We start from the raw sequence: 26,706 nt of genomic DNA on the forward strand, positions 1-26,706 counted from the left end.
GGCTGATTGGGGAAGCAACCACAGCTGTGGCCAGCTCAATTAGGGCCCAGCTGGCCCTGATAAGAGGGCTGTGGGCCAGAAGCTGGAGGAGTCTCACTCTAGCCCTGGAGTGAGAAGGGCTAGCTTCCTGGGAGCAAGGTACCTGAGGTGGAGCAGTACTGGGGAAGAGCAAAGGGAGCTGGGGAGCTCCAGCCTGGTGAAGGCCCACAGAGGTACTGGAGCTGCAGAGATACAGCCTGGGAATAGGCAAAGGCAGCAGGTCCTAACCCCTTGCCAATGATGAGTGGCCATTACAGACTGCAGTCTGCCCCAGAGAAAGGGGGCTAGATGATGACTGGCAGTAGCCACTGAGGCAAGGTGAGTTTAGAGGGTTGGGGACTCCCCTGGGAAGGAAGACCCAGAGCAAGGAGTACTGCTAGGGTAGAACCCTGAGGTAAAGGGCACTGGGGTCCAGGAGGGACACGGGGCCAGCGGCAGGCAAGACACTGGCCTGCAGAGGGCACGCCATATGCTGGAGAAGACCTGTGACATTGCACACACTATGATTTTATGAAAATATGCTAATGTAACTGGAATATGCTTCATGCAAAAGGTCTTGTAAGGTATCATTACAAAGTTTATAATGTACTGAGTGCTGTCATCCTATTTGTATAAATGTACCACTCATGTATCTGAAACTAGAAATATGAAATAAAACTCTGAGGGCCTATTGTAATTATGCAAAGTGTAGGCCATTAATGTTGGTTTGGAATCTTGATGATTCCCATTAACCAGGACAATTATCTGCAGATGGCTCTGTTTTACTTGTAAGGCTCCCTGTATGCCTGTGTGCTGGCAAGTGGATAATGAAGTCTTACAGTGACGTGTGATCATGTCCCCTGAACTGGAATCCATCTTTAACCTGGTGCTTTTCCACTGAAAAGGTGGAGGTGGGAACCCAGAGAGAGACAAAGGATTCCTGCCTTATGCAAAACATCTATAAATGGGTGGAACAGAACAAAGAGGAGCCATCATGAAGAATCCCCTAGCTACCACCTGAGCTGGAACAATGGCTGTACCAGGGGAAAGGATTGTGCCCAGACTAGGAAGGCGTCCAGTCGGTGAAAGAAACTTATTGAAACATCTCTCAGGGTGAGATTTTATCTGTACTCAATTGTATTACTGTATTAGGCTTAGATTTGTGTGTTTTATTCTGCTTTACTTGGTAATTCACTTTGTTCTGTCTGTTACTACTTGAAATCACTTAAATCCTACTTTTATTTTTTACTTATTAACTCAGTATGTACTAATACCCCGGGGGCGGGGGGCAAACAGCTATGCATCTCTCTCTATCAGTGTTATAGAGGGCGAACAACTTATGAGTTTACCCTGTATAAGTTTTATACAGGATAAAACAGATTTATTTGGGTTTAGACCCCACTGGGAGTTGGACATCTGCATGTTAAAGACAAGCACTTCTGTAAGCTGCTTTCAATTTAGCCAACAGCTGTTAGGGGACGTGGTTCAGACCTGGGTCTGGGTTTGAAGCAGGCTAGCGAGTCTGGCTCAAACCAGGCAGGGCACTGAAGTCCTAAACTGACAGGGCAGGAAAGCAGGGGCAGAAGTAGTCTTGACACATTGGGTGGCAGCTCCCAAGGGGGGTTCTGTGATCTAACCTGTCACAAGAGCTAATCCCCAGACGACCAGCTGGAGGCACCAGGCCAGTGAGTCCTCGACCTTGCTATAGGTAGTAATTCAAACTCTACACACATCTACAATGTAATCAGATAACTGAGAATATATTCCTCTTCCCCAGAAAAATCTCTCAGGCTGGTATTTTCTCTGAGATTTACTTTTTCTGTCAGGTGCTTCTATCCTAGACATTCAACTCACGTTAATTCCTCTGTCATTAATTCTTCCTATTGTTTTTAGACTTTTTTTTTTCCCCACTAAATTTCCCAATTGTGCACAGTTCAGAAAGGGCCTATAGTTGTCATCACAGTTTTCTTAGTTCTTAGCTCTTAACTTTTAAAATGTTTTATTTACCAACTGAGGTTTAGTCCTACGTACCTTAGAATTACAGACAAAAAACTACATTCGAAGAAGCTTGCAAAATCAGGCACTCAGAAGTTATTTCCTAACTGTATTAAAGATGCCTGTGCAATCTTAATTTGGTGCTCTTGTGAATATTGTATGCATTTTCAAATAGTCTTTAATTTACATAATCACATGCTACTTTTTCCACAGAAGCCCTGCTTCATTAAGTACACAGGATAGACAGGTCCCAAGGAAAGTTGCATCAGTTTAATGCAGGTTTAACTCTTACTGAATTTGGTTTAGCTTGAATTAGTGAATTACCAAATTAAGATAAATCAAGTTAAGCAAGAATCAAGCCAGTTTAATCTAATTGAGAATAAGGCACTCTGATTCTGTAATAAGAGTGATAAACATTGAGGTAATCAGGAATAACTCCCCATGAACAGGTTTAATAACCTGTTAAATTTATTACTGTGAATAAAAAGCTAAATTAGCTCCCCAAAGTTAATAGTTTGTGCCATCCTGGCTGGAAATGCCTACTGCATTATTGTTTTCAAACTAAGATAATGCCCAACATTTATCCACTTATATATTCTCTCACCTCCGCTCTCATGCGTTTTGCTCGACGGGCAGGGGGACAAGTTTCAGATGGCTGAACGGACTGTCTCTGGGGAATATCGTGGGGTTTGTATTCCTTGTCCTTCGTATCACTGGTGAGGTCTGGCTTCTGCAAACACTAAAATACAGGCACAATTGTGATTACTTACTTTTCTCTACACCACTAACAGAATTCCACCTCACACAAAATTGTGTAGAACCTTTTCCAGGCTAGAGTGAAAAGAGTACATTACTTTCACTTTGCTGTAGAAACAAAATAATGAACAGTTGTTAGCTGTAACCACTGTAACAGTATCTGCTTAAACATGTAAACCACAATATGATTTGTTATTTCAATACAATGGTAGAAATAAAATGTAAGATTATGGAGGAAGTGTTTTGTTTTTAAAAAAGGGAAATTGGATTAATCTGTTAATATTGTTACTGGTCTGAAATTCTCCAGTGGAACATATTTCCACCAGATAATGTGGCACATTCATCAAAATCTAACATACGTCACAGAGACGATTCAATTTCCATGAGAGTGCAGTGGAAAACTGTCAGATTTCCTGGTATCTTGGCAGGCTGATGGGAAGTTGAGAGCATGAAGCCAATTCATCTGGTGGGCTGCTGTTCAGCAGGGCTTCCAACTCCTCCACAGCTCACCACATGCACCAGGCACCTGCAAGCTCTGAGAGCACTGGCAGCCCAGCCTCCCATGACAGCCAACTGTCCTCATAGACTTTAAGGCAGTGGTGGGGAACCTTTTTTCTGTCTTAGGCCATTGATCCTGGGGGGCAGGGGGGAATCAATTATGGGCCACCACAGCTCCAGCCACACCTCTGCTCTTCCCCCAGCCCAGATCCAGCTGCAGTTCCACTATGCCCCCTCCTCTGCCTTCAGCCAAGCTCTGCTCTCACTCCCTCTCCACCCACAGGCCAGCTCTGCCTCTAACCTCAGTTGCTCACCCCCACCTCCAGTTCTGCGCCCAGCTCTGCCTTCAGCCCAAGCTCCTATGCTGAGGAAGCCTTGGCTGTGCAGTGATGGGAGGGCACACCATGGACAAATTCCATTACTGGTAAGAGAGGGTGCAACAGGAAAAGTTTGGGCACCAGTGAATTAGACCTAACCATGTAGGCAAGACCCAACACACAGACACCTGGGATCAAGGGACATGATCATTCCCCTCTATTCGGCATTGGTGAGGCCTCATCTGGAGTACTGTGTCCAGTTTTGGGCCCCACACTACAAGGATGTGGAAAAATTGGAAAGAGTCCAGCAGAGGGCAACAAAAATGATTAGGGGGCTGGAGCACATGACTTATGAGGAGAGGCTGAGGGAACTGGGATTGTTTAGTCTGCAGAAGAGAAGAATGAGGGGGGATTTGATAGCTGCTTTCAACTACCTGTAAGGGGTTCCAAAGAGGATGGATCTAGACTGTTCTCAGTGGTACCTGATGACAGAACAAGGAGTAATGGTCTCAGGTTGCAGTGGGGGAGGTTTAGGTTGGATATTAGGAAGAACTTTTTCACTAGGAGAGTGGTGAAGCACTGGAATGGGTTATCTAGGGAGGTGGTGGAATCTCCTTCCTTAAAAACCTCTAAGGTCAGGCCTGACAAAGCCCTGGCTGGGATGATTTATTTAGGAATTGGTCCTGCTTTAAGCAGGGGGTTGGACTAGATGACCTCCTAGGGTCCCTTCCAACCCTGATATTCTATGATTCCTCCTCTCTTTCAAAATGGCACTCATTCATGCTGTCAGAGAACAAAGGTACCTTGAAAGTAGCCCATTTTTAAAATAAACTTGTACTGGCAATAAAATAAGAGTAGCCAGTATGTTTTAGCATCAAGGTAGAATTTCAGCATTATAAAACACTAACATATTACAAAAATCAATTACGACCTCACCATTAAAATGAAGTACATAGGAAATTAAAAAGAGAAGATTACTCACCCTGTGCAGTAACTGAGTTTCTTCGAGATGGTTGTCCCTGTGGGTGCTCCACTTTAGGTGTCTTGGCGCCCTGCGCTTGTAATCAGAGAACTGTTGTAGCAGTGCCACGGTTGGCCATGCACACGCGGCACCCATCTGAGCAGTTACCTAGTGTGCGCAACCAACTGACCCCCAGTTCCTTCTCTACCCCAGAGGATCAGCGTGAAACTCCGAAGTAGAGGGGAGATGGGGCGATAGTGGAGCACTCACAAGGACATCTCGAACAACCTCAGTTACTGCACAGGGGGAGTAACCACCTCTTCTTCTTCGAGGAGCATCCCCTGTGGGTGGCTTCACTTTAGGTGACTATGGAGCAGTGCCCCTCAGTGGGGGGGGACGGGGGACTTCGGAGTTGTTTTATTGATGGTGGCTAGCACGGAGAGTCCAAGCTGTGTGTCTGCAGCTGATCGTTGCTTGAGAGCATAGTGTTTAGTAAAAGTGTGGGCAGAGGCCCAGGTAGCTGCTTTGCAAATGGGTATATTATTGAGAAATGCTGTTGATGCTGATGACACTCTGTCTGTGACCATAGTAATCAGAGTGTTTAAGCTGAGGAAGCGCTGTTGGGGTAACCTCACTGTTGCCGTGAGGTAGTCAAGATAGGCCCCTATAAATTCCAAATTGTTGGACAGGAACCAAGCTGAACTTCTGAAGATTTATTTGAAGTCCAAGGTTCATAAAGAGGGCTATTGTGGTCTGTGTGGCTTCTAGTGCTGCCTACTGTGTTGATGCTCTTAACAAGCAGTCATCCAGGTATGGGAAAATCATGGACTCCTAGTCTGTGGAGGTGAGCTGCAGTGATGGCGAGGACCTTGGAAAAGACCCTTGGGGCGACTGACGGTCCAAAGGGTAGCACTTTGTATTGGTAATGTTGATGTCCTAGGGTGAAGCGCAAGAATCTTCTGTGTGCTGGGTGAATGGTGACATGAAAGTAAGCGTCTTGTAGGTCGAGGGACAAGAGCCAATCTCCTTTCTCTAATGCCAGAATTATCGTCGATAGGGTCACCATTTTGAATCAAGTATCAGGGGGTAGCCATGTTAGTCTGTATCCATAACAAACAAGGAGTCCGGTGGCACCTTAAAGACTAACAGATTTATTTGGACATAAGCTTTCATGGGTAAAAACCCACTTCTTCAGATGCATGGAGTGAAAATTACAGATGCAGGCATTATATACTGACACATGAAGAGAAGGGAGTTACCTCAAGTGGAGAACCAGTGTTGGCCCTGTAATTTTCACTCCATGCATCTTAAGAAGTGGATTTTTTACCCACGAAAGCTTCTCATAGAATCATAGAATCTCAGGGTTGGAAGGGACCTCAGGAGGTCATCTAGTCCAACCCCCTGCTCAAAGCAGGACCAAACCCAACTAAATCATCCCAGCCAGGGCTTTGTCAAGCCTGACCTTAAAAACCTCTAAGGAAGGAGATTCCACTACCTCCCTAGGTAACCCATTCCAGTTCTTCACCACCCTACTAGTGAAAAAGTTTTTCCTAATATCCAGCCTAAACCTCCCTTTCTGCAACTTGAGACCATTACTCCTTGTTCTGTCATCTTCTACCACTGAGAACAGTCTAGATCCATCCTCTTTGGAACCCCCTTTCAGGTAGTTGAAAGCAGCTATCAAATCCCCCTTCATTCTTCTCTTCTGCAGACTAAACAATCCCAGTTCCCTCAGCTTCTCCTCATAAGTCATGTGCTCCAGCCCCCTAATCATTTTTGTTGCCCTCCGCTGGACTCTCTCCAGTTTATCCACATCCTTCTTGTAGTGTGGGGCCCAAAACTGGACACAGTACTCCAAATGAGGCCTCAATAAATCTGTTAGTCTTTAAGGTGCCACCGGACTCCTTGTTGCATTTTGAATTGTTGCATTCTCACAAACTTGTTGATTTTGCATAAATCCAGAATGAGTCTTCATCTGCCATTCTTTTTCTGAGTGAGGAAATAATGGGAATAAAATCCTCTTCCCCTGTGTAGAGCTGGTACTGGTTCCACGGCCCCACAATTACAGGAGGTGGTTTATTTCCTGTTGTAATAGGGGCTCATAAGAGGAGTCCCTGAAGAGGATAGATAGGTGAGATAGAAATAAATGGGATGGAGTAATCCTGCTGGATAATTTCCAGGATCCATTTGTCTGTAGTGATGTTGTTCCAGACTGGGTAATATGGTGACAGGCGGTCTCCGAATGGCATTACAATGGGGTTGAGATCTGTAAATAGAAAGTATAGAGGTCTCAGGCCCTCGACCAGACCTTCAAAATGATTGCCTGGAGGTGGAAGGCTGGGATGTGGAAGGCTGGTCTTGATTCTGCCTTTGCCCCATCTGCCTCTGTTTGTGGCATTGGCTATAGTGTCTTTGGGGCTGAGTATGGTGCAGCCCAGAGCTTTTGGTTATAAAACCCTGCCTTGCTTTTTCTTGCTTCCAGGGACATAGATGCCTAGAGTCTTTAAGGTGGCCTGGGACTCCTTTAAAGTACGTAGGGACATGTCTGTGGATTCTGCAAACAATTTCTAACTCTCAAAGGGTAGGCTTTCCACAGTAGCCTGCACCTCCCTAGGGAATCCAGACAGGTGGAGCTAGGATGCCAGACGCATGACCACGGAGTTCACAATGGAGCATGCTGCTGTGTCCGCGGAATCAAGGGAGGCTTGGAGGGCCACCCTTGCAACAAGAGCGCCTTCGGAGATGTTGGATTTCTACACTTGTCTTGTCTTCCAGCAGGTGTTCAATAAAGGATGACATTTTAGAAAACAGATTGTGTGTATATTTTGCCAGCAGTTCAGAGTAATTTGTAATGCAGAATTGTAAGGTGGTGGAAGAATAAGCGTTGCTCCCAAAGAGGTCTAGCCTCTTTCAGTCCTTGTCGCAAGGGGTGGATCTAGACTGTTGTTTGCCCCTTTGATTTACTGCCGCCACCGCCAGTGAATTAGGAGTGGGGTGGGTAAATAGAAATTCAGCCCCTTTTGCCAGCATGTAATATCTTTTATCCAACCTTTTCCAGGAGGGAGGGGCTGTGGCAGGTGTCTGCCAGATGGTTTTCACATGGTCCATTATGGCAGCATATTTTTGCTGATGGGAACGCCTAGAGAATGTCTGTTCACTCATGTTGTGTCTCAAGAAGCTCAGACAAGGAGATGTTGAGGGATTCCGCTACCCTCTTAAAGAGGTCTTGAAATGGCTTGAAGTCATCCCCCGAACTGGGGGGTGGTAGCATAATTGTTTCATCTGGAGATGACGATGAAATGTGTGTAGGTGGGAAGGTGTCTCCTCCTGTTCTTCAGTCTCCTCATCCTGGGCCTCTGAAGGAGCTGGGTCTGTTGGTGAGAGAGAGCAGGGTGTTCTGGAGGCCGGTGGGTTAGGAGGCCTAATATTCTGGGCTCTATAGATGGCCCAAGGGTCCTAGTATGGCCAGTTGGGTGGCAGGGCAATAGGAGGTGGCATCCAAAGTTGAGCCTGCCAGCCTCGCATGTCTACCAACGGAGAGAGAAGTGGTGAGGGGTGTACATCCCTGTGTCGTCCTCCCCCTCATCATCATCACTAGAGAGGTGAGACACTGAAGCCCCCTGAGTGAGGATCTGGCTTGGTGCGGGCCTCGCTGAAGTACCGTTGGTACTGAATAAGGGGGTCCCAGGAGCAGAAGAAACTGCCAGGTCTGCCTGTCTGCCAAAATGCTGTGGTACCAGGAAGCTAGGTGCTGGAGATGGCAGGGCAGTCTGAGAGAAGAGGGTGAGACCTGTCGGTGCCAAGATCTTGCTGAGCTGTGTATGTGCAGCAGGTGGCGCCACTGCACTAGTCAGCATCAGGATGTTCTTCAGCCCCATTGGGGCCATGCTAAGAAGCTTGGCTTTAGGGCACACACCTGACTGAGAGCCTGCCCATACTGGGTCCTTGGGAAGTCTCTGTACAGGACGTTCCCGTAGCCTCTCGGTGCCATCGGTACCGGGGCAGATTTTTCGCAGAGAGACCATTTTCTTTTAGGCGTTCTCACTGTGGAGATGAATGAGAGTGGTGTTTGGTCACCTTTTTAGAGACAAGGTTCTTAGAGGCAGTCTTAGTTGTGGTGCCCCTGTCTGCTGCTGGTGACCGTTGGCCTGGACTCTGGGCTGGCCCGAGGGATTTCTCCATCATTAGTAATTTAGGTTGAAGGTCCCTGGCCTTCCATGTCCTGGCAGTCAGTTTTTTACAATGAGGATACTTTTGGGGAATATAGGTCTCTCCAAGGCAGTGGACGCACTGAGCATGGCCGTCAGAAATGGGTATCGACAGCCTGCAGGTCAGGCAGCATTTAAAGGCAGGGGAACCAGGCTTGCCTGAAAGAGGGAAGCTCTGGAGAAAAACGGGGTCAGCCGATTTTTATTTAGTCGTCATTGACGGTGGTCCGCCAGGTGGCAAAAGAGGAAAAACTACGACTAATAAAAAAAATTATATAGAAGAAAAACAAAACCTAAAGTTAACTCAAGTTAACTAGGATTTATGGGATAGAAAGAGAAATATTGAGCTATCTACATATTTGGAGAGACGCTGCTGTCACTCTGACTCAAGCCAAAGGCAACAGAGAAGGAACTGGGGGTCAGTTTGCTGCATAGGCTAGGTAACCGCTCGGTGCAGTGCGAGGCGGCCAACCAGGGCACTGCTACTACAAATCTCCAATTACAAGTGCAGGGCACCAAGACACCGTAAGTGGAGCACCCACAGGGACACTCCTTAAAGAAGGATATCTCTTACAAGCAACCCAGTGACTACCCAATGAGAGTACCTGATTTTTAAGAGTAGGCATGTAATGTAGACAGCAAAAGACAGTGCTCTGATTTACAAGTCAAATTTTTCCCTAGACCAGGGGTTGGCAACCTTTCAGAAGTGGTGTGCTGAGTCTTCATTTATTCACTCTAGTTTAAGGTTTCGCGTGCCAGTAATACATTTTAACATTTTTAGAAGGTCTCTTTTTATAAGTCTATAATATATAACTAAACTATTGTTGTATGCAAAGTAAATAAGGTTTTTTAAATGTTTAAGAAGCTTCATTTAAAATTAAATTAAAATGCAGAGCCCCCTGGACTGGTGGCCAGGACCCGGGCAGTGTGAGTGCCACTGAAAATCAGCTCGCGTGCCGCCTTCAGCGCCCGTGCCATAGGTTGCCTACCTCTGCCCTAGACCAAAACAAATCCCTCATGCTCTGCTTGAATAGAAGTAGAGGTGGAGTCACTGGTTCTGGGGTTCTTTTCTTTGGCTTTTGGTACTAGGCAATGGGAACAACTCTTCACCCTTGAGGAGTATTTTGCTGATCTGTACATAAAATGTCCCTTCCATCCTCTGGATTAATCTTCATAAATCTTCCAGGAGACACTCTCCAATTCTTTTCCAGCCATTTCTAGGAAGGGTGGTCTTGTTTGTTCCCTCTCAATAGGAGACCTTGGTATGCCACTCTTAGATGAGTCCAACTGGAACCATCACTGAACAGCCTGGTAGGATACAGGGCAGGGCGGGCTTGAGCTGCCTTCTTTAGGACTTTGTCACCCTCAGGAGTGATATCAGCCATAATCACCTCTTCCTTTAACAATTTTAGCTACTTTTTACCCAGCAGCCCCCCACCTTCATGACTATGGATTTACAATGAGAACTTCATGCTACTCACCAAGCCTGGAGCAACAGAGCAGTTCCAAAGAAAGCTGAACCAAAGCTAGTCTGATCACCCCATACTTTTATAAAAGATCTTTATGGGGAAATTTTTAGGGAGTTTTGAGGCTTATCTCTTCCTTTCTACTCCCACTGTAATCTACAATATCTCTCTACCTTTTTGTTTATCACACTCCTTGGCTGCAGTGTCCTTGAAAGGCACCCCCATTCATATCTGCTAGAAGATTGACCCTGATCAGAAGATGAAAGAAGTGGAAAAAGTGAGGATATGTTTTTGAAGCTTCTCCAGTCTGAAGAGGCTGCTGTCTGGGAGAGTACGGATTGGAGGGACCACAGGGAGATCAGTCAGAAGGATCAGAATTGGAAGGACCAACTATTCAAGGAAAACCAGAGTGGCCAAAAGGTACATCAAGAAGTGCACCAGGAACATGACTCTGCTCAAGCAAACAGATGTTGCAGAATTATCCAAAACATCCAAAGACCATCTCTCCACAGCCTTTGCATCTCATTCACAATTCAATGTCCACAAGACCACACACCCCACCCACACACAAGGCACTAGCACAACCTACAGCCTTTTCTCTACAACTCTTTGATGGTGGAAAACAAGAACTATGACTATGCATACACTGACAAACACCTAGCACTTTGCTTATTTAACACTAGTAATATAGATGTAAAGCTTAATATGGTTATATAGGTGTCAACCCTCAAAGTTTACTGTTGCTAATAAATTTGTTCATTTGCACACAAAATTGTAGTTTTCTGAAAAATCAGAAAATATTTATTGGGTGTCAAACAAATGTTAAAAGACCAAAGCAACACCTACTCTCACCAAATTCATAAGAGGTATTTACAAATCATTTAAAATCCAGATTCAAGGCAAAACACAAAGTACACAAAAGTAGCACACCACAATAATATGGCACACTGTTACAGTGATATTTTAAGGCTTCCCTCAGCCATATAGCTCCTTGATGGAGTTTGGTTACTGCCCTTGTGTCTGGCTGTTCAAAATCAGCAGACAGTCTTTCCACTTCCCTGCTCCATCCTGACAGTAAAGTTTTCCCTTCCATTCGCTTCACAAATATTATGCAATATTATTCTACAACAAGAATAGTTGCCTTACTGAGATCCAACCTTCCTATGAGACATCACCAGAGGCCTTTCAACCTAGCAAAAGCACATTCAACAGTCATCCTGCACCTGCTCAGGCACTAGGTAACTCTCCTTGCTACTGTATGGGCATCCAGTGTATGGTTTCATAAACAAGGGAATCAAAGGATAGGCTGGCTCCCCCAGAATCACTATTAGCATTTCAACCCCACCCATATGAATGTATCAGTCTGGGAAGTATGTCCATGCTTGCCAGGGCCAGCTCCAGCTTTTCTGCCTCCCCAAGCGGCGAAGGACGGGGGGGAGGGAAAGAGAAATAAAGCTGCGATCAGCAGCACTTCGGCGGCAGCTTTACCGCACCGCTTCATTCTTCGGTGGCAATTCGGCGGCGGGTCCTTCGCTCGGAGAGGCACTGAGGGACCCGCAGCTGAACTGCCGCTGAAGACCCGGACGTGCCTCCCCTTTCCACTCTGCCCCAAGCACCTGCTTTCTTTGCTGGTGCCTGGAGCCGGCCCTGATGCTTGCATTTTTTGGAGAAGTCCAGTATACCTCAAAATGCAAGTGTCACATACACCCTGTCCATCCAACAGTAATGTCAGTGAAATGTCCCCAGTGATCCATCAGTATTTGCACAGCCATGGAAAAGTACCCTTTCTGCTCATGTACTCAGTGGCAAGGTGGGATGGCCCAGAACTGGAATTTGCATCTCCTCTATCACCCTGCACACACTTTGGTTGGGGGCGGGGGCGGGGGGGGGGGGGGGGGGGGGGAAACCATTGCTTCAAATCCTTCTTCTATTTCTTGCATGTTCCCCAGAGTCAAAATACTGTGCAGCACAAAAGGCTTCATGGCCTTGCACACCATGATGATAACTGCCCCCAAAGTAGATTCTACAATTCTGAACTGATTGCCCACAGCCCAAAAGTAGTATGAGGTTGCAAGCTTCGAGAGCATGATTGCTAGATGCTTTTCCACTGTCAAAGCAGCTCTCATTCTGGTGTCTCTGCACTGGATTGCTGGGACATAGCCTCCCACATCTCAAAGTTTTGCTGCCACTGCTGATTGCCACAGATCTGTATCACAATGTGATGTGTTCCATTGCTCAGTGCTTGTTTCTTGGGCCCAGAAATGCTGATCCACTGTGTGGAGCTGATCAACAAATGTCTGAAGCGTCCTGAAGTTTCTATGCACTGTCCACATCATTCACTCATCCACCTCAGTGCATCCTGTCTCATCTTCATCAAAGCACCACTGTTCATTGTTACAGTGGCGGTCACTGAAGTTCTGCAAGTACAGAATAATCACGTCCTGTCTCTAAAACCAGACATGAGAGCTCCGCTTAGCTGTTCTGGATCCATATTTCTAATACTGAGATGGCAAAGAGACCAAAAGCAATACAAGGAACAGTGGGAATTTTTAAAAAGGCATGAACACGATCTAGAAGCAGCTTTAGGGAATAGAGGAAAGGGAATTGTGGGAATTTGACCCCGAGCTCCCATAATTCCCTGAGTGAAGTGCGGGTGTTCCACAATGCACTGCAAAAATATTCTGCAAAGCACAGTGCTGGACAGTGATGTAGAGATATTGGGATGCCTATATATGGTGCACCAGAGCTTCTGCCAATATAACCTCTTATATGTGATGCCAGCAAAAACAGCCAAGAGTGCATGTACTTTAGCAACATCAGCAACTGCAAGGCAGCAGAAGTTCTGGTGACAAAACATTCTAGGGTAGAGATGGCCTGAGCTGAGTTTTTAATATAATCAAGAGCAAGACCTGGTGTATTTATAATACTTAGGCTGCTTGAATCAGAAAATAATCTTAGGAAAAAATGTGCAGGTTTACTTAAGAGTCTCTAGAATAAGTTGCAAGGACTTTTCATTCACTAGCTAGAGTTTGAAGAATCATAAGAATGCTTCACATCTGCTATCCCTTACATGTAAGGCAACTGTCCTTATACACAATTATTCTGGGCAATACAACTGAGACACATCTAGCCCAGTGTTAAATGGGCAATGATGAATAAATTACTTTTTTGGGGCACTTCTTTAAGCACCTATTAATTTGCAGACTATAAAGTCAGCTTTGCCTGTTTTGATCATCCACACACGTCTTCCTTTCTGTCTCCATTTTTAGATTTTTGGATTTACTGAACCATAAATGCCACGGTTTCAATGAAAAACTACTCGTTAAGCACCAAATTTCCTGTTTCACTACTATATTATGTATGCAGATGGTACAATGTAAGAAGTTCTTCGAGAGGACATTTTCCAAAAAGGCAATAAAAATTATATTTAAGGCATAATACTCATCATAAACTCAGGCTGTGCATGGGACTGAACACATTCTAAGCTACACCATACTAGTGAGTGAAAAAATACTGCTCTATATTCCTGGCTTTCACAACATCAATGCACTATAGTAGGTGCCATCAATTACAAAATAGTTTCACAGACTGCACATACCAGTCTTTTATAGATGATCTTGGCTTGTGCAAACAGAGCTTCTTTTAAAGGCTTATTGAAATATCAAAGAAAAGGAAAACATGTCTAAAACTGACAGCTATAAAATCCAGTAGCAGTATCCTATCTAAGATACTCATAATAAAAAGGACAGCAATACAAGCAGCATCTGGGAAACCACTGCTTACTGAGAACTTGTGACAGAATGAAAAAAAGATGACCTTTGGTCAGGGATATCAAATATCAATGCAAAGGAGAAATAATTCATTGTAAAATAAAATCTAAGCAGGGTGAAAACTGAGCCCAAAGAAACATTTCTATGGATTCTCAGTTTTTCATCCAGTTCATAGAAAACATACATTAATACCACACATAGAAAGATGGAAGGAAAATATAGTAACAATTTAAATACCGCAACTTTTTTTTTGGGTGGGGGGATAGGGGAGAAGAGAAGGGGTGTTAATAAATGAAGTTAAACATACCTTTTCCAGAACTGCATGATCCACTAAACACATCAGTTTGGAACAAATGTCAGGTGCCTATTGCAAGAGAGAGCTTGGAAAGTTATATTTAAAAGGAAGTGTGACCTCATTAAATAAGATCACAAGCAGCCACTTGAGAATCTTTGCGTTCCTAAAATGGTCCATAACTGAGAAATCATGTGTTTAACATCAGTTCTGTGAAAGACAACGATTCTAAAGGCTTACATTTTCAGAGCATTTATGGTCATAGCCAACTCTCTATTTTAGGACACTAAATTATATGTTCCCACCTCAAAAAAAATAAGACAACAGGATCAGATGTGACAAAGCAAAATATCTTCACAAAAGAGAAACCACAATTGCTTTAATGTTCAGAGTGAACAAAAATGGACAGATGCTAGTTAAACACCTTATTGGAATGCTGTTGCTTTCCACCATGCAGTAAGAATTACTTCAGAGGAAATGTGAAGTGTATTTGATAAGATAGTTTTCCTAGATTTGAAGTTTTTCATCCCACAGATTGAAAACAATCTACATTAGCATATATGTCTAAAACCCAGTGGTCAAAATTACAATTTTTTTTTAAGAGCCTACAGATATTTTTTTAAACTATTCTTCAATGTGATAACCACAAGATATATAAAGAGCCTTACATTCCAGAATCTTCTGATTTGCTCATGTCAAATCGCTATTCTCATTTTGACAGCTCTAACTAACAGGCACTAACATTGCTCTTTACTGTAGACTCAATCTTCACACTTTTTTTATTATGAAACCCACCTACGTTGAAAAGCATGTCAGGGTGGGAGTGGTTAACACGGATTAAAATGGATATCTGCAAGTGCTACCTATGTTGGTTTCCAAGATAAACCAACACTGATCTGAAAGAAGTCTTGTACTTGTATTAGTTTCCATCCTCATTCAACCCTCGGTCCCACTTATTAATGGCCAAAAACTAAACATGAAGATTTTAAGTTAGAAAAACTCAGCAACAACACTGGCAGTCTACATTATGATTTCCATAGATGATCAAAACAGCATTCCCATGTCATTCTCTCTCTCTCTCTCTTCATAGTGGAGATCTTTCACCATATTATGTATTAAAAAAAAATGCAAAGTGAGTTGATAGATGGCTATAAAGTTACAAGACTCATTATATTCCATCCATTATCTTTGGATCGCAATTATTCCTGGAGATATTATTAATTTATTCTCTGTCAGATGGACGGACAAATAAATGGTTTGTGAATATTTTAAAAGTCTGCAATGCACAGACGAGTCACAAAGAGGACATTCCAGAAAGTCTAAATACCTGCTGTAAAAATCAGGCTGTTTAAATACTGTAGAGAGGACGAAATACAAACTGGTAGTGTCCAAACAGGTTTCATGTCTTCAGGTAAGAGGTTTCTTTGAAGAGTCCTTCACAAAATTCCAGTACTTTACCTTCCATTTGCTAAAGTGCTGTCTGTGGATTACTAACATACTCATCTCATGACCTTAGTATTTAAGTAACAAGATTAAGTCTATGAAATAAATATAAATGCAATCTTTAAAGATTTTAGAAATGCTCCCCAAAAAGGAAACAACCCACTAGTTGTTGGTAAATTTATCCAGGTGTTAGCTAGCCGGGGGGGGACAAACAAACAAACAAACAAACACACACACACACACCACTCACCAGTAGACTAGCTCCAGATTGGAATAAGTTGTAAGGATAAAGAATACGTTCATAATGGGCACGGATGTGTGAACCGACTGCCTTGCCTGGAGCAAAACCCATTCTGATGGCTATTTTCGTCCATTTTCTCTCCTTACAGACTAAGTCAAATCCACCTTCTTCTGCAACTAGCTATAAAGGAAAAATACAATGGTCACATATACAAAAATAAAGTCATTAGTGTATAAAGATCTAGTGCCAGTAAAAAAAAAAAAAGTTACAAAGGGAAAAATATTTCCTTTTGCAGCTGCTACCATATGCAATAAATACTTTAAATACAGTTTTCACATTAAGAGAACACTGTATCTTAAATCCTTTACTTAGGGTATGTCTACACTACGGGATTATTCCGATTTTACAGAAACCAGTATTTGGAAACAGATTGTATGAAGTCGAGTGCACGTGGCCACACTAAGCACATTAATTCGGCGGTGTGCATCCATGTACCGAGGCTAGCATCGATTTCCGGAGCGTTGCACTGTGGGTAGCTATCCCATAGTTCCCACAGTCTTCCCCACCCACTGGAATTCTGGGTTGAGATCCCAGTGCATGATGGGGCAAAAACAGTGTCGCGGGTGATTCTGGGTAAATGTCGTCAGTCAATCCTCCCTCCGTGAAAGCAACGGCAGACAATCATTTCGCGCCCTTTTCCCTGGATTGCCCGGGCAGATGCCATAGCACGGCAACCATGGAGTCCGTTCAGACTTTTTTCACTGTCTCCGTATGTCTACTGGATGCTGCTGACAGACGCGGTACTGCAGTGCTACACAGCAGCATTCACTTGCCTTCGCAAGTTAGCAGAGACGGTTACCAGTCATAGTGTACCATCTGCTGCTTTGCAAATTGGCAATGACGGTTACCAGTCTGCTGCTGTCATGGTGCTCCTGGCTGGCCTCGGTGAGGTCGGCCGGGGGTGCATGGACAAAAATGGGAATGACTCCCCAGGTCATTCCCTTCTTTAAGTTTTGTCTAAAGGTAGAGTCAGTCCTGCCTAGAATATCAGGCAAGTCTACTAAAAAACCAGAGAGGCAAACGGCCGCTCCGGGTCAGAGCCCCAGACATCCTGCTGAAATGATGAGCTGCATGCCATTCTAGGGGGTGCCCCAGCAACAACCCCACCTGTTGCTTCCCTCCTCCCCCACCCCTCCTGGGCTACCGTGGCAGTTATCCCCCCATTTGTGTGACGAAGTAATAAAGAATGCATGAATAAGAAAGTGACTTTATTGCATCTGCAATCAGAGATAAAGTGGGGGGGGGGGGCAGCCTCCAGTGCTATGATATTCCAGGCAAGACTGAATCTCCACTAGACAAAGCTTAAAGAAGGGAAGTCCTGGGAGTCATTCCCATTTTTACCGAAGCCAGCCAGGAGCACTCACGGGATGATGATGACGGATACCAGTCACATTGCACCGTCTGCCATCGGGGAGGGGAGGGGATGCTGCTGTTTAGCGCTGCAGCACCGCATCTGCCAGCAGCATCCAGTAGACATACGGTGACACTGAAAAAAGGCGAGAAACCATTTTTTCCCCTTTTCTTTCACGGGGGGGAGGGGCTGACGACATATACCCTGATCCACTCGCGACAATATTTTTGACCCTTCAGGCTTTGGGAGCTCAGCCAAGAATGCAAATGATTTTTGGAGACTGTGGGAACTGTGGGATAGCCAGAGTCCCCTCCCTCCGTGAGCATCCATTTGATTCTTTGGCTTTCCATTATGCTTGTCTCAGCTCCTTAAGTTTCACGCAGCACTGTGTTGAGTCCCTGTTGTGGCCTCTCTCTATCATGGCCTTGAAGATTTTTTCAAATGCTTTGGCATTTCATCTATTGGAACGGAGTTCTGATAGAACAGATTCATCTCCCCATACAGAGATCAGCTTCAGTATCTCCCATACGGTCCATCCTGGAGCTCTTTTTTGATTCTGGGACTGCATGGTCACCCGTGCTAATCAGCGCTCCACTCTGGGCAAACAGGAAATGAAATTCAAAAGTTCGCGGGGCTTTTCCTGTCTACTGGCCAGTGCATCCGAGTTCAGATTGCTGTCCAGAGCAGTCACAATGGTGCACTGTGGGATAGCGCCCGGAGGCCAATACCGTCGAATTGCGGCCACACTAACCCTAATCCGAAATGGCAATATCAATTTCAGCGGTACTCCTCTCGTCGGGTAGGATTACAGATATTAAGAGCCCTTTATATCGATATAAAGGGCTTAGTTGTGTGGATGGGTGCAGGGTTAATGCGATTTAACGCTGCTAAATTCGATATAAACTCGTAGTGTAGACCAGGCCTTAGTTAGTCAGAAAACTTTAAGACCTCTGAAAAAGTTTAGAGATTCACAGATTCCAAGGCCAGAAGGGACCAATTGTGATGATCTGAACTCTTGTATAAAACAGGTCACACAACTTCCCCAAAATAATGGTTTACAATATGCACCAGAAAGGAAGATTAGATGCAGGTTTATAGTTCAGTCTAGTTGGAGGATTCTCTCAGGCTGCATTTCTAAGGCTCTACTACTGAATCAGCTTTCCAACACTTTTCAGCACAATATAAACCGCTCTTGTCTTGAATCCATTTCACAGAATATGTCTCAAGGCATTAAATCATACATTAAAAACCCTCTATTGAAGTAGCTTACTAAAGACGACTTGACTTCAGTCTAGGAACAGAAGTAATATGACATCTTTTGCAAGAAAACAAACTATTTTAAAAAATAGTCTTACCCTATTAAGTTGAAATAAATCCAAGATCTTCCTCTCTACATGTGGAATTTTCAGTGTACATCCTTGGAGCTCCCAAAACTTTGCAATCTGGTCCAGAAAATTCAGCTTCACACGGGTCTGAGCCTAACAGAAGACAATCTGCTTTCAATATGCAGTTCAATTTAGCTTCTACTTCCCAATGTTTTCAAGTTCAGATCTTCGGTTATGTTTCAAAATCCCTCGTTAAATGTATTTGCACCTAGTATAATAAAGCTAGACATGACCGGCTTCCTTTCATTTTTGTGTATTTGGGAAAGATGCTGGATTGACTGCATTGAAATTGAAGTTCTCCAGATATCTAGACGTATAGCCTTGTCAATGTGCTTGAACTCTATCATAGATTGATCACATTTGTTTGGGAAAGGAAACTTCTGTCTCCACTGGGTCTTGGGCATCCTGGTTAATGCCACCAATTGTGATTTCAATTTCAATGTATCCACCATTAGAAGGCAATGACTGGAATCAGTTATTTAAAAAAAAAAAAAAAAAAAAAAAAAAAGGACTCTATTCAATCTTAAGAGCCAGTGTTACCTCCTCTATATTCCCTGGACTCAATTACCTTTCAGGGTCCCTTCCAGTTCTAAGAGATAGGTATATCTCCATAAAACTAGCAACCAGTAACTTTAAAAAGATAAAAAAATTAAAAAAAAAAAATATCATACTCTGAATCAGACAGGTAAGTGCCAGATGAATAATAGTCCAAACTCTAATACAACCCTAATGCTATTAAAATACCCTTTTTTATTTTTATCACCACAAAGTGTCTATAAGAACTGAGCTGTGATTCATCTTATATTCAGGGGTGGCTCTAGGCACCAGCAAAGCAAGCATCTGCTTGGGGCAGCCCATTTGCAGGGGCGGCAGGGATCTAGCATGGGAGCGGAGAACCAACAGGGGGCTCTGGGAGCTGTAGTTCCTTGGTTAGCTCCCTGCCTATAGAGCCAGCCCTGGAGCAGGGAAAGAACTACATTTCCCAGCATTCCCTTGGCCACTACCAACTGGAAAGGAAGGAGGGGGACCTCATGCCGCCGTGCTGTGAGTGGAGAGTTGCACTGTGAATGGTAGGGAGACCATATTTTAACATTCAAAAAACAGGACACTCCACGGGGAGGGAAGCCCCACCCTGCCACCATCCACTCCCTCCGACTGCCCCCCACAGAAACCCCAACCCATCCAGCCCCCCCCGCTCCCTGTCCCCTCATCACCCCCTCCTGGGACCCCACCCCCTATCTAAGCGCCACTGCTCCTTGTCCCCTGATTGCCCCCTCCCGGGACCCCTGCCCCTAACTGCCCCTTGGGACCCCAGCCCCTATCTAAGCCTCCCTTCTCCTTGTCCCCAACTGCCCCCTCCTGAGACCCCCCCAACTTCCCCCCTAGGACCCCACCCCCTACCTGTCCCCTGACAAACCCCTGGGACTCCCATGCCTATCCAACTGCTGCCTGTCCCCTGACTGCCCTCCCAAACTCCTGACCCATCTAACCCTCCCTGCCCCTGACTGCCCCCCTCAACCTCCGCCCCATCCAACCCCCCCTGCTCCCTGTCCTTTGACTGCCCCCCCAGAACCCCCTACCCCTTCTCCAACCCCCCAGCCCCCTTACCGTGCCACTCAGACCAGCGTGTCTGGCTCCACACAGCGCCAGACACGCTGCTGCATACATGCTGTCGTGCTCCCCCGTGGAACCCACAGCCCCCCCCACACACACACACACACACAGCACCTGCCTTCCAGATTTGAACACCTCAAAATTCAGGAGTGCTCAAGCTCAATTTGGGCAGCTGTTACTTCATTTCTCCCAAATCAAATATACTGATCCACTGTAACTTGCTGTAGAAAAAGTAGGATAAAATTGAGCAAGAAATGCTTCCCAGTGGTTATTAGGACTGGAACTGCTATTTTCAACAGCCGTTGCCTTTTTTTGTTTGTTTGTTTAAAAGGAAGACAGTGATATTGCATTGGCAAATTCCCCATAGAAAGGAGGAGTGGAACAAAAGAATAATAAAAGCACCTCAACTTTTCCTCATTTATGGAGGACAATCTTATAATATGCATCCAGATATCCTCCAATCACACAAGCTGAAAACTGTTCCACTTTACTGCAGCTCTGTAACCATATGGGAACCAATCCTGTCTGTGTTTTGTGCACATCCAAAATTCCTGCTGAATGACCCACCCTGGGAGCGAGTTATCAGTGACCCAGGGCTGCGGCGGAAGGCGGGTGCAGGTGGGGGGGGGGAGCCCAGGGATGGGGCAGCAAGGGGGGGGCACTGGTGGAAGGGAAGTGTGGAGCCCAGGGCTGGGGCGGCAGGGGTGTGGGGGGAGGGCACTGGTGGGGGGGAAGGGGGAAGCCCAGCGCTGGGGCGGTGGGGGGGGGGGAAAAGAGAGCCCAGGGCTGGGGCAGCAGGGGGCTGCAGGGGGGAGCCCAGGGCTGGGACGGGGGGCAACCAAAATTTTTTTTGCTTGGGGTGGCAAAAAACCTAGAGCCGGCCCTGCTTATATTAGCTGGAATCAAAGCTGTACCTTTGAGCTTAGAAAACATTTGCTGATCTTTTAAACCCTTTGAAACTTAGAATAAGTTGTTGTCCTTACCAATCTGGTCCACTTCCATTTGATAAAAAATTATACCACCCTCAAAGAGAACTTTAACATAACATTTCAGCAGACTTAGGTGTTTAGACACTACACCATCACTAACATCAATGAGACCTGGTACAGAGTTAGTTAACATTCCTTCTGTTAGTTCAGCAGCATAGTATGAAATAGATCTTCTACTCTGGGCTTTTCTGAGAAGTGGTAATGCTACTTTAAAGTTGCAATGAACTTCTGAATCCCACAAGACCCCATATATGAAACTGCCCTCTTGTTGACTATGCCTGCTGAGAATCAACTTTCCAAGGCAGCTTTTAAAGATTTTCAATTCATGTCAGTTTTAAAATGCCTTTCGGCACAGGGAATAGGCACAATCCATGCAAAAATAAACATTTTTAAATTTAAAAGAAGCTTTCAAAAATTCAGACTAAGCAACTGGCTTCAGTGTGGTGAATCCAGTGACATAATGCAGGATTTTGCTGTTTGGCCAACAAGTTTGTCATACTTAATGACAGGCTATTACATACAATTCTTGGAGACAAAGTGACAGAAAATGACTAACGGCACGGCTAGAGAGTTTCCCGCCGACATACCACTAACCACACCTGTAATTACGTTCGCTTGGTGGGGTCATCTAGTCACCCCCTGAGCGACATACGTTATGCCAACGTAGGCTATGTCTACACTGAAGTCTAAGAACATCTTCCTGGCTCATCACCCGTGTTCACTCAAATTTTTCCCACACATGTGCAGAATGAATTTTGTTATGTGCACCAATATGGAGGTGATATGTTACATATCACCTCCATATTGGCGAACATAACAAAATTAATGTGGGGTTCGGAGTGTGGGAGGGGGCTCAGGGCTGGGGGAGAGGGTTGGGGTGAGGGGAGAGTGAGGGTTCTGGCTGGGGACGTGGGCTCTGGGGTGGGTTTAGGGATGAGGAGTTTGGGGTGAAGGCTGCCCCAGGGCTACGGTGGGGAGAGAGGACTCCCCCCAGCTCTCTCCCCCCACAGCAGCACCTGGGCTGGGGGGGGAGAGGCACCTCTCCCCCAGCCACAGCAGGTCCAGGCCAGGGCTGAGTTGAGGCCGGGGAGGGATGCCTCTCCCACAGCCGCAACAGGTCCGGGGCTGGGGGAGGGGCATCTCTCCCCACCACAGCCCTGAATGCCTATGCGGTGTTTAATAGGCTGCTGTGCAGTTTAGAGGGAATTAAGTTCATCACTAGCTGTCTATTCCCTGCATCTAATCCCTTCACTGCTCCCTTTCTCCACCACAAATTTATTATGCTGACCTTCAAAGCTCTCCATATAAGCCTTCCCTTTTCTGAACTATTATCTTTCCAACAGGCTGAGTCCTGCCACCTTCCCTCTGCCATCTATGCCAGCCTTGGCCGCCAGCCTTGGCCACCTGCTCAGCCACTTCTCCCACAAGCACCTCTGTGCTGTCCTCCCTGCAGTCCCTTACTCCCAGTGGAAAATTCTAAAGCCACCAGCTTATCCTCCCTCACGTCCCTCCTCAAAGCTCACACACCATAATGCATAAAGAATACTGCCATCTCAAAACAGCAAGGCAGGTGATGAGTTATTACTGCTACTGACCAGCTAAAAGTTGCCCACAGAACTAGTCCATGCTAAATTATATTACTTTTGTTAACATCCTTCCTCACCCATACCCACTTATCTCATTTTTATGAATGTAAGACCTTCAGGGCAGGGACTGTTATTTACTATATGTTTGTACAGTGCTTTAGCACAATGGGACCCTGACCTGGTTGAGGTTCCTAGGCTCTTCTGCAATACAAATGTTAAACTAGGGCTGTTGATTAATCGCAGTTAACTCAAAAAAGAATACGTAGAGAGTATGTAAAAGAATAAATGTACACAAATTGAACATCAGTAATTGTAACATACAAAAGCCAGTAGGAGAACACTTCAATCTTCTTGGACATTCTATTACAGATTTAAAAGTAGCCATAGTTGAACAAAAAAAACTTCAGAAACAGATTTCAAAGAGAAACTGCAGAACTAAAATTCATTTGCAAATTTAATACCATTAATTTGGGCCTGAATAGGGACTGGGAGTGGCTGGCTCACTACAGAAGCAGTTTTTCCTCTCCTGGAGTTGACACCTCTTCATCAATTGTTGGGAGTGAACTACATCCACCCTGATTGTATTGGCCCTGTCAACACTGGTTCTCCACTTGTGAGCTAACTCCCTTCTCTTCATGTGTCAATATAATAATGCCTGCATCTGTAATTCTCACTCCATGCATCTGAAGAAGTGGGTTTTTTTACCCACAAAAGCTTATGCCCAAATAAATCTCTTAGTCTTTAAAGTGTCACCGGAGTCCTTGTTGTTTTTGTGGATACAGACTAACATGGCTACCCCCTGATACTATGACTTAAAGTGTCAACTGACATCAGTGGGAGCCACAGTGGGTCAACACCATGGAGTATCCATCCCAGTGTTATTTTTAAAAATATTTGTTTTATTAAATGCCGTTTGGAGCAAAAGCGACCTTTTGCTTCATTGCACATGCTAAAGAATGAACTACTTTGAACATATTTACTCCTTCAAGAGGACTCTAATGTTAATGGCATCAGTTTCTGACACTACCTCCAATTCATTCAGCCTCTGGATCCGTGGAGTAAAATGAAGTTTATCGACATCACATGCAAATGGTGGCTGCCAGTCCTGGGGAAAGAGAAAAGCTTCAGTAAACAGAATAGGAAAATTCAATATATTCTTTGTGTTTACAAGCTAGATACACCTAAAGTTAAAACAAAGCCAAACCCAAAGACAGCCACACTTCTCCTCCATTTTCAAATCTGAAGCAATCTAATATTTTCCCCAAATCATCTCACAATACTCAAACACCTCAACAAACACACATTCACTCACTAGAAGTAAAAAAAAAAGCAAACACTTTACAATGGCGTCTTCTAAAACTTAGAAGCTTTTATTCAGGTTTGATTCTTTTTGCTTTCATTAAGAAATTATGTTCATTGTGTCTTTAAATAGATTGTTTTGACATAGGTCTGAAATAGGTCTTCCATTGATACTCTGAAACTAAAGATGTAACTCACTGTGGCCATGGCTACACTTGCAAATTTGCAGCGCTGCAGCAGGGTGTGAAAACACACCCTCTCCAGCGCTGCAAATTGCGGCGCTGCAAAGCGCCAGTGTGGTCAAAGCCCCAGCGCTGGGAGTACGGCTCCCAGCGCTGTACGTTATTCCCCACAGGGAGGCGGAGTACAGACAGCGCTGGGAGAGCTCTCTCCCAGCGCTGGCGCAGCTCTCGCCCAGTGCTGGCGCTTTGACTACACTTAGCGCTTCAAAGCGCTGCCGCAGTAGCGCTTTGAAGTGCAAGTATAGCCATAGCCTGTAATACAGCATGGCCAGAGGGCAGCAGGAGAGTGTTAGCAGGGAGCCTTATTCCCTGCAAGGGGTGGAAGGTTTGCTATAGATTAACTAGAGCACCTGAAGCCAATTAGAGCATCTGAAGCCAATTAGAGTACCAGCAGTGAGTCACATGATATAAACCCCTGCTTCAGGTCAGACAGTGTGGGTTGTTGGAGCAGGAAGGTTTGGTTGGAGCAGAGAACCGTTTGAAGAGAAGCAGAGGAAAGTTTGGAGGAGTGCTGCGGTGGGCTAAGAAGTACAAGACCCTAGGTAAGGGGCACCGGGCTTGTGCAGAGGGAGGGCAGGAAGCCCCCACAAGCTGAAGGGCAGGAGAGGGAAGTAGCCCAGGGGAAGGAACCGCCAGTTCAAGTGGTTCACCACTATCCTCAGGGCCCCTGGGCTGGGACCTGGAGTAGAGGGCGGGGCCAGGTCCCTCCCTCTCCACTCCCCTCCTCAAAGACACTAGTGGGGCAATTAATATTCTGATTCAGGGGCAAGAAATGGTGCCCTGAACCCCCCCCCTAAAGAAGAGAAAGTGCGAGACCCATCATAATAGTGCCAGCCATTTGCCACATCACAAAGATTAGCCTTTAATCTCAGAGACACAGAGAGACACACAAATCAGTCCATCTTCCTACTATGTTTCTGTTTGGTAGCAGAAGGGGAGAAGGGTAATACATGTCCCAGAGTTAGGATGCCCACTGTAACTGCAAGGTCACATTCCAAAATAGGAATCATGTATCAGCTAAAGATCTTGTCTGTCAAGCAGAGATAATAGGTGTATTTGGCAGAGCCTACTGTGCCATTTCCTTCATACAGGAAAAGGCCCTCCTGGTGGAGAGACATAGTTACAACCTCCAGACAGGTTTCAGAGTAGCAGTTCATGAAGTTGATGGATTTCCACTCCATAGGTTCAAATGTTACATATGCTACTTATTTGTTTTTTCCTGTCAGGAATTTTTGCTCTCAACATATAAATTAAATTAAACAGGTTCGTTGGCCACAAAACCAACTGCAATGTACAGTATTGGGCGTATTCCTGAAAAGGCAATTAGCTTGAATCAGAGACTTTAAATGCTCAGGAGACACACAAGCACATCAGGTAAATAGTTTATTTGCTTCTCGTACCTCATAGACTTTAAGATCAGAAGGGACCAGCATGATCATCTAGCCTGAGCTCCTGTACATTGCAAGGCCACAAAACCTTACCCACCCACTCCTGTAATAGACCCCTCACCTCAGATTGAGTTACTGAAGTCCTCAAATCATGGTTTAAAAAGACTTCAAGTTACAGAGAACCCATCATTTATACCAGTTTAAACCTGCAAGTGCCCCAGACCCCATGCTTCAGAGGAAGGTTTTAATTTAAATAAAAAAAAATTAAAAAAAAAAAACCACCCACCACCACAAACAGGGTCTCTGCCTGATCTCCTAGCAACAGCACCTATGTGGTCAACCAAAAATAACTACTTCAGGAGTACCTTGTTTAAAAATATTCAGAAACAGCTGAAATATATCTAAACACACGCACACACACCCCACCACTCTTACTTCGACAGGGATCATCTAAAGTTGGTGGGTAGCATTTACGTAAGATGATAAAGCAATAATATCTCTCAGACTGCTGACATTTGTCACATGCAGTGTAGTTATAGCCATGTGTGTCTAATATCCTGGGACTGACAAGGTGGGTGAAGTAATCTCTCTTATTGAACCAATAAAGATATTACCTCACCCACCTCATCACACATATCACAGCCAGTTGGTGTGGCAGTATAAAGTTTATTTAGTAGAGCCAAATTAAGCTTAGTTTAAATCTGATACCTTGATATGTAAGAAATTGGTATCTTTTTATCCTCTGTAATTATAGAAGGATAATAATGGTAATAGAACTTCTGATATTGAAGTGACACAGTATCATTTACCAGGGAAGATCATATTTG

General features: G+C 44.9%; 1 protein-coding gene across 3 annotated transcripts in view; it reads right to left on the reverse strand.

Moving 5' to 3' along the window:
* Window positions 1-26,706, reverse strand: part of KDM5B (lysine demethylase 5B) — a 197,397-nt gene that overhangs the window by 139,227 nt on the left and 31,464 nt on the right. For 2 of the 3 annotated variants that reach the window (XM_045012369.1, XM_045012371.1), the window contains exons 2-6: window positions 23,978-24,055; window positions 18,732-18,854; window positions 15,975-16,145; window positions 14,297-14,353; window positions 2,618-2,752 (exon numbers count right to left, since the gene is read on the reverse strand). In XM_045012369.1, the coding sequence (XP_044868304.1) occupies window positions 2,618-2,752; window positions 14,297-14,353; window positions 15,975-16,145; window positions 18,732-18,854; window positions 23,978-24,055 (564 nt within the window). The remainder of the gene's footprint in view (window positions 1-2,617; window positions 2,753-14,296; window positions 14,354-15,974; window positions 16,146-18,731; window positions 18,855-23,977; window positions 24,056-26,706) is intronic. The other variant, XM_045012370.1, reaches the window with a different exon arrangement.

Source organism: Mauremys mutica, chromosome 4 (assembly GCF_020497125.1).
Source record: "Mauremys mutica isolate MM-2020 ecotype Southern chromosome 4, ASM2049712v1, whole genome shotgun sequence".
Taxonomy (NCBI): Eukaryota; Metazoa; Chordata; order Testudines; family Geoemydidae; genus Mauremys; species Mauremys mutica.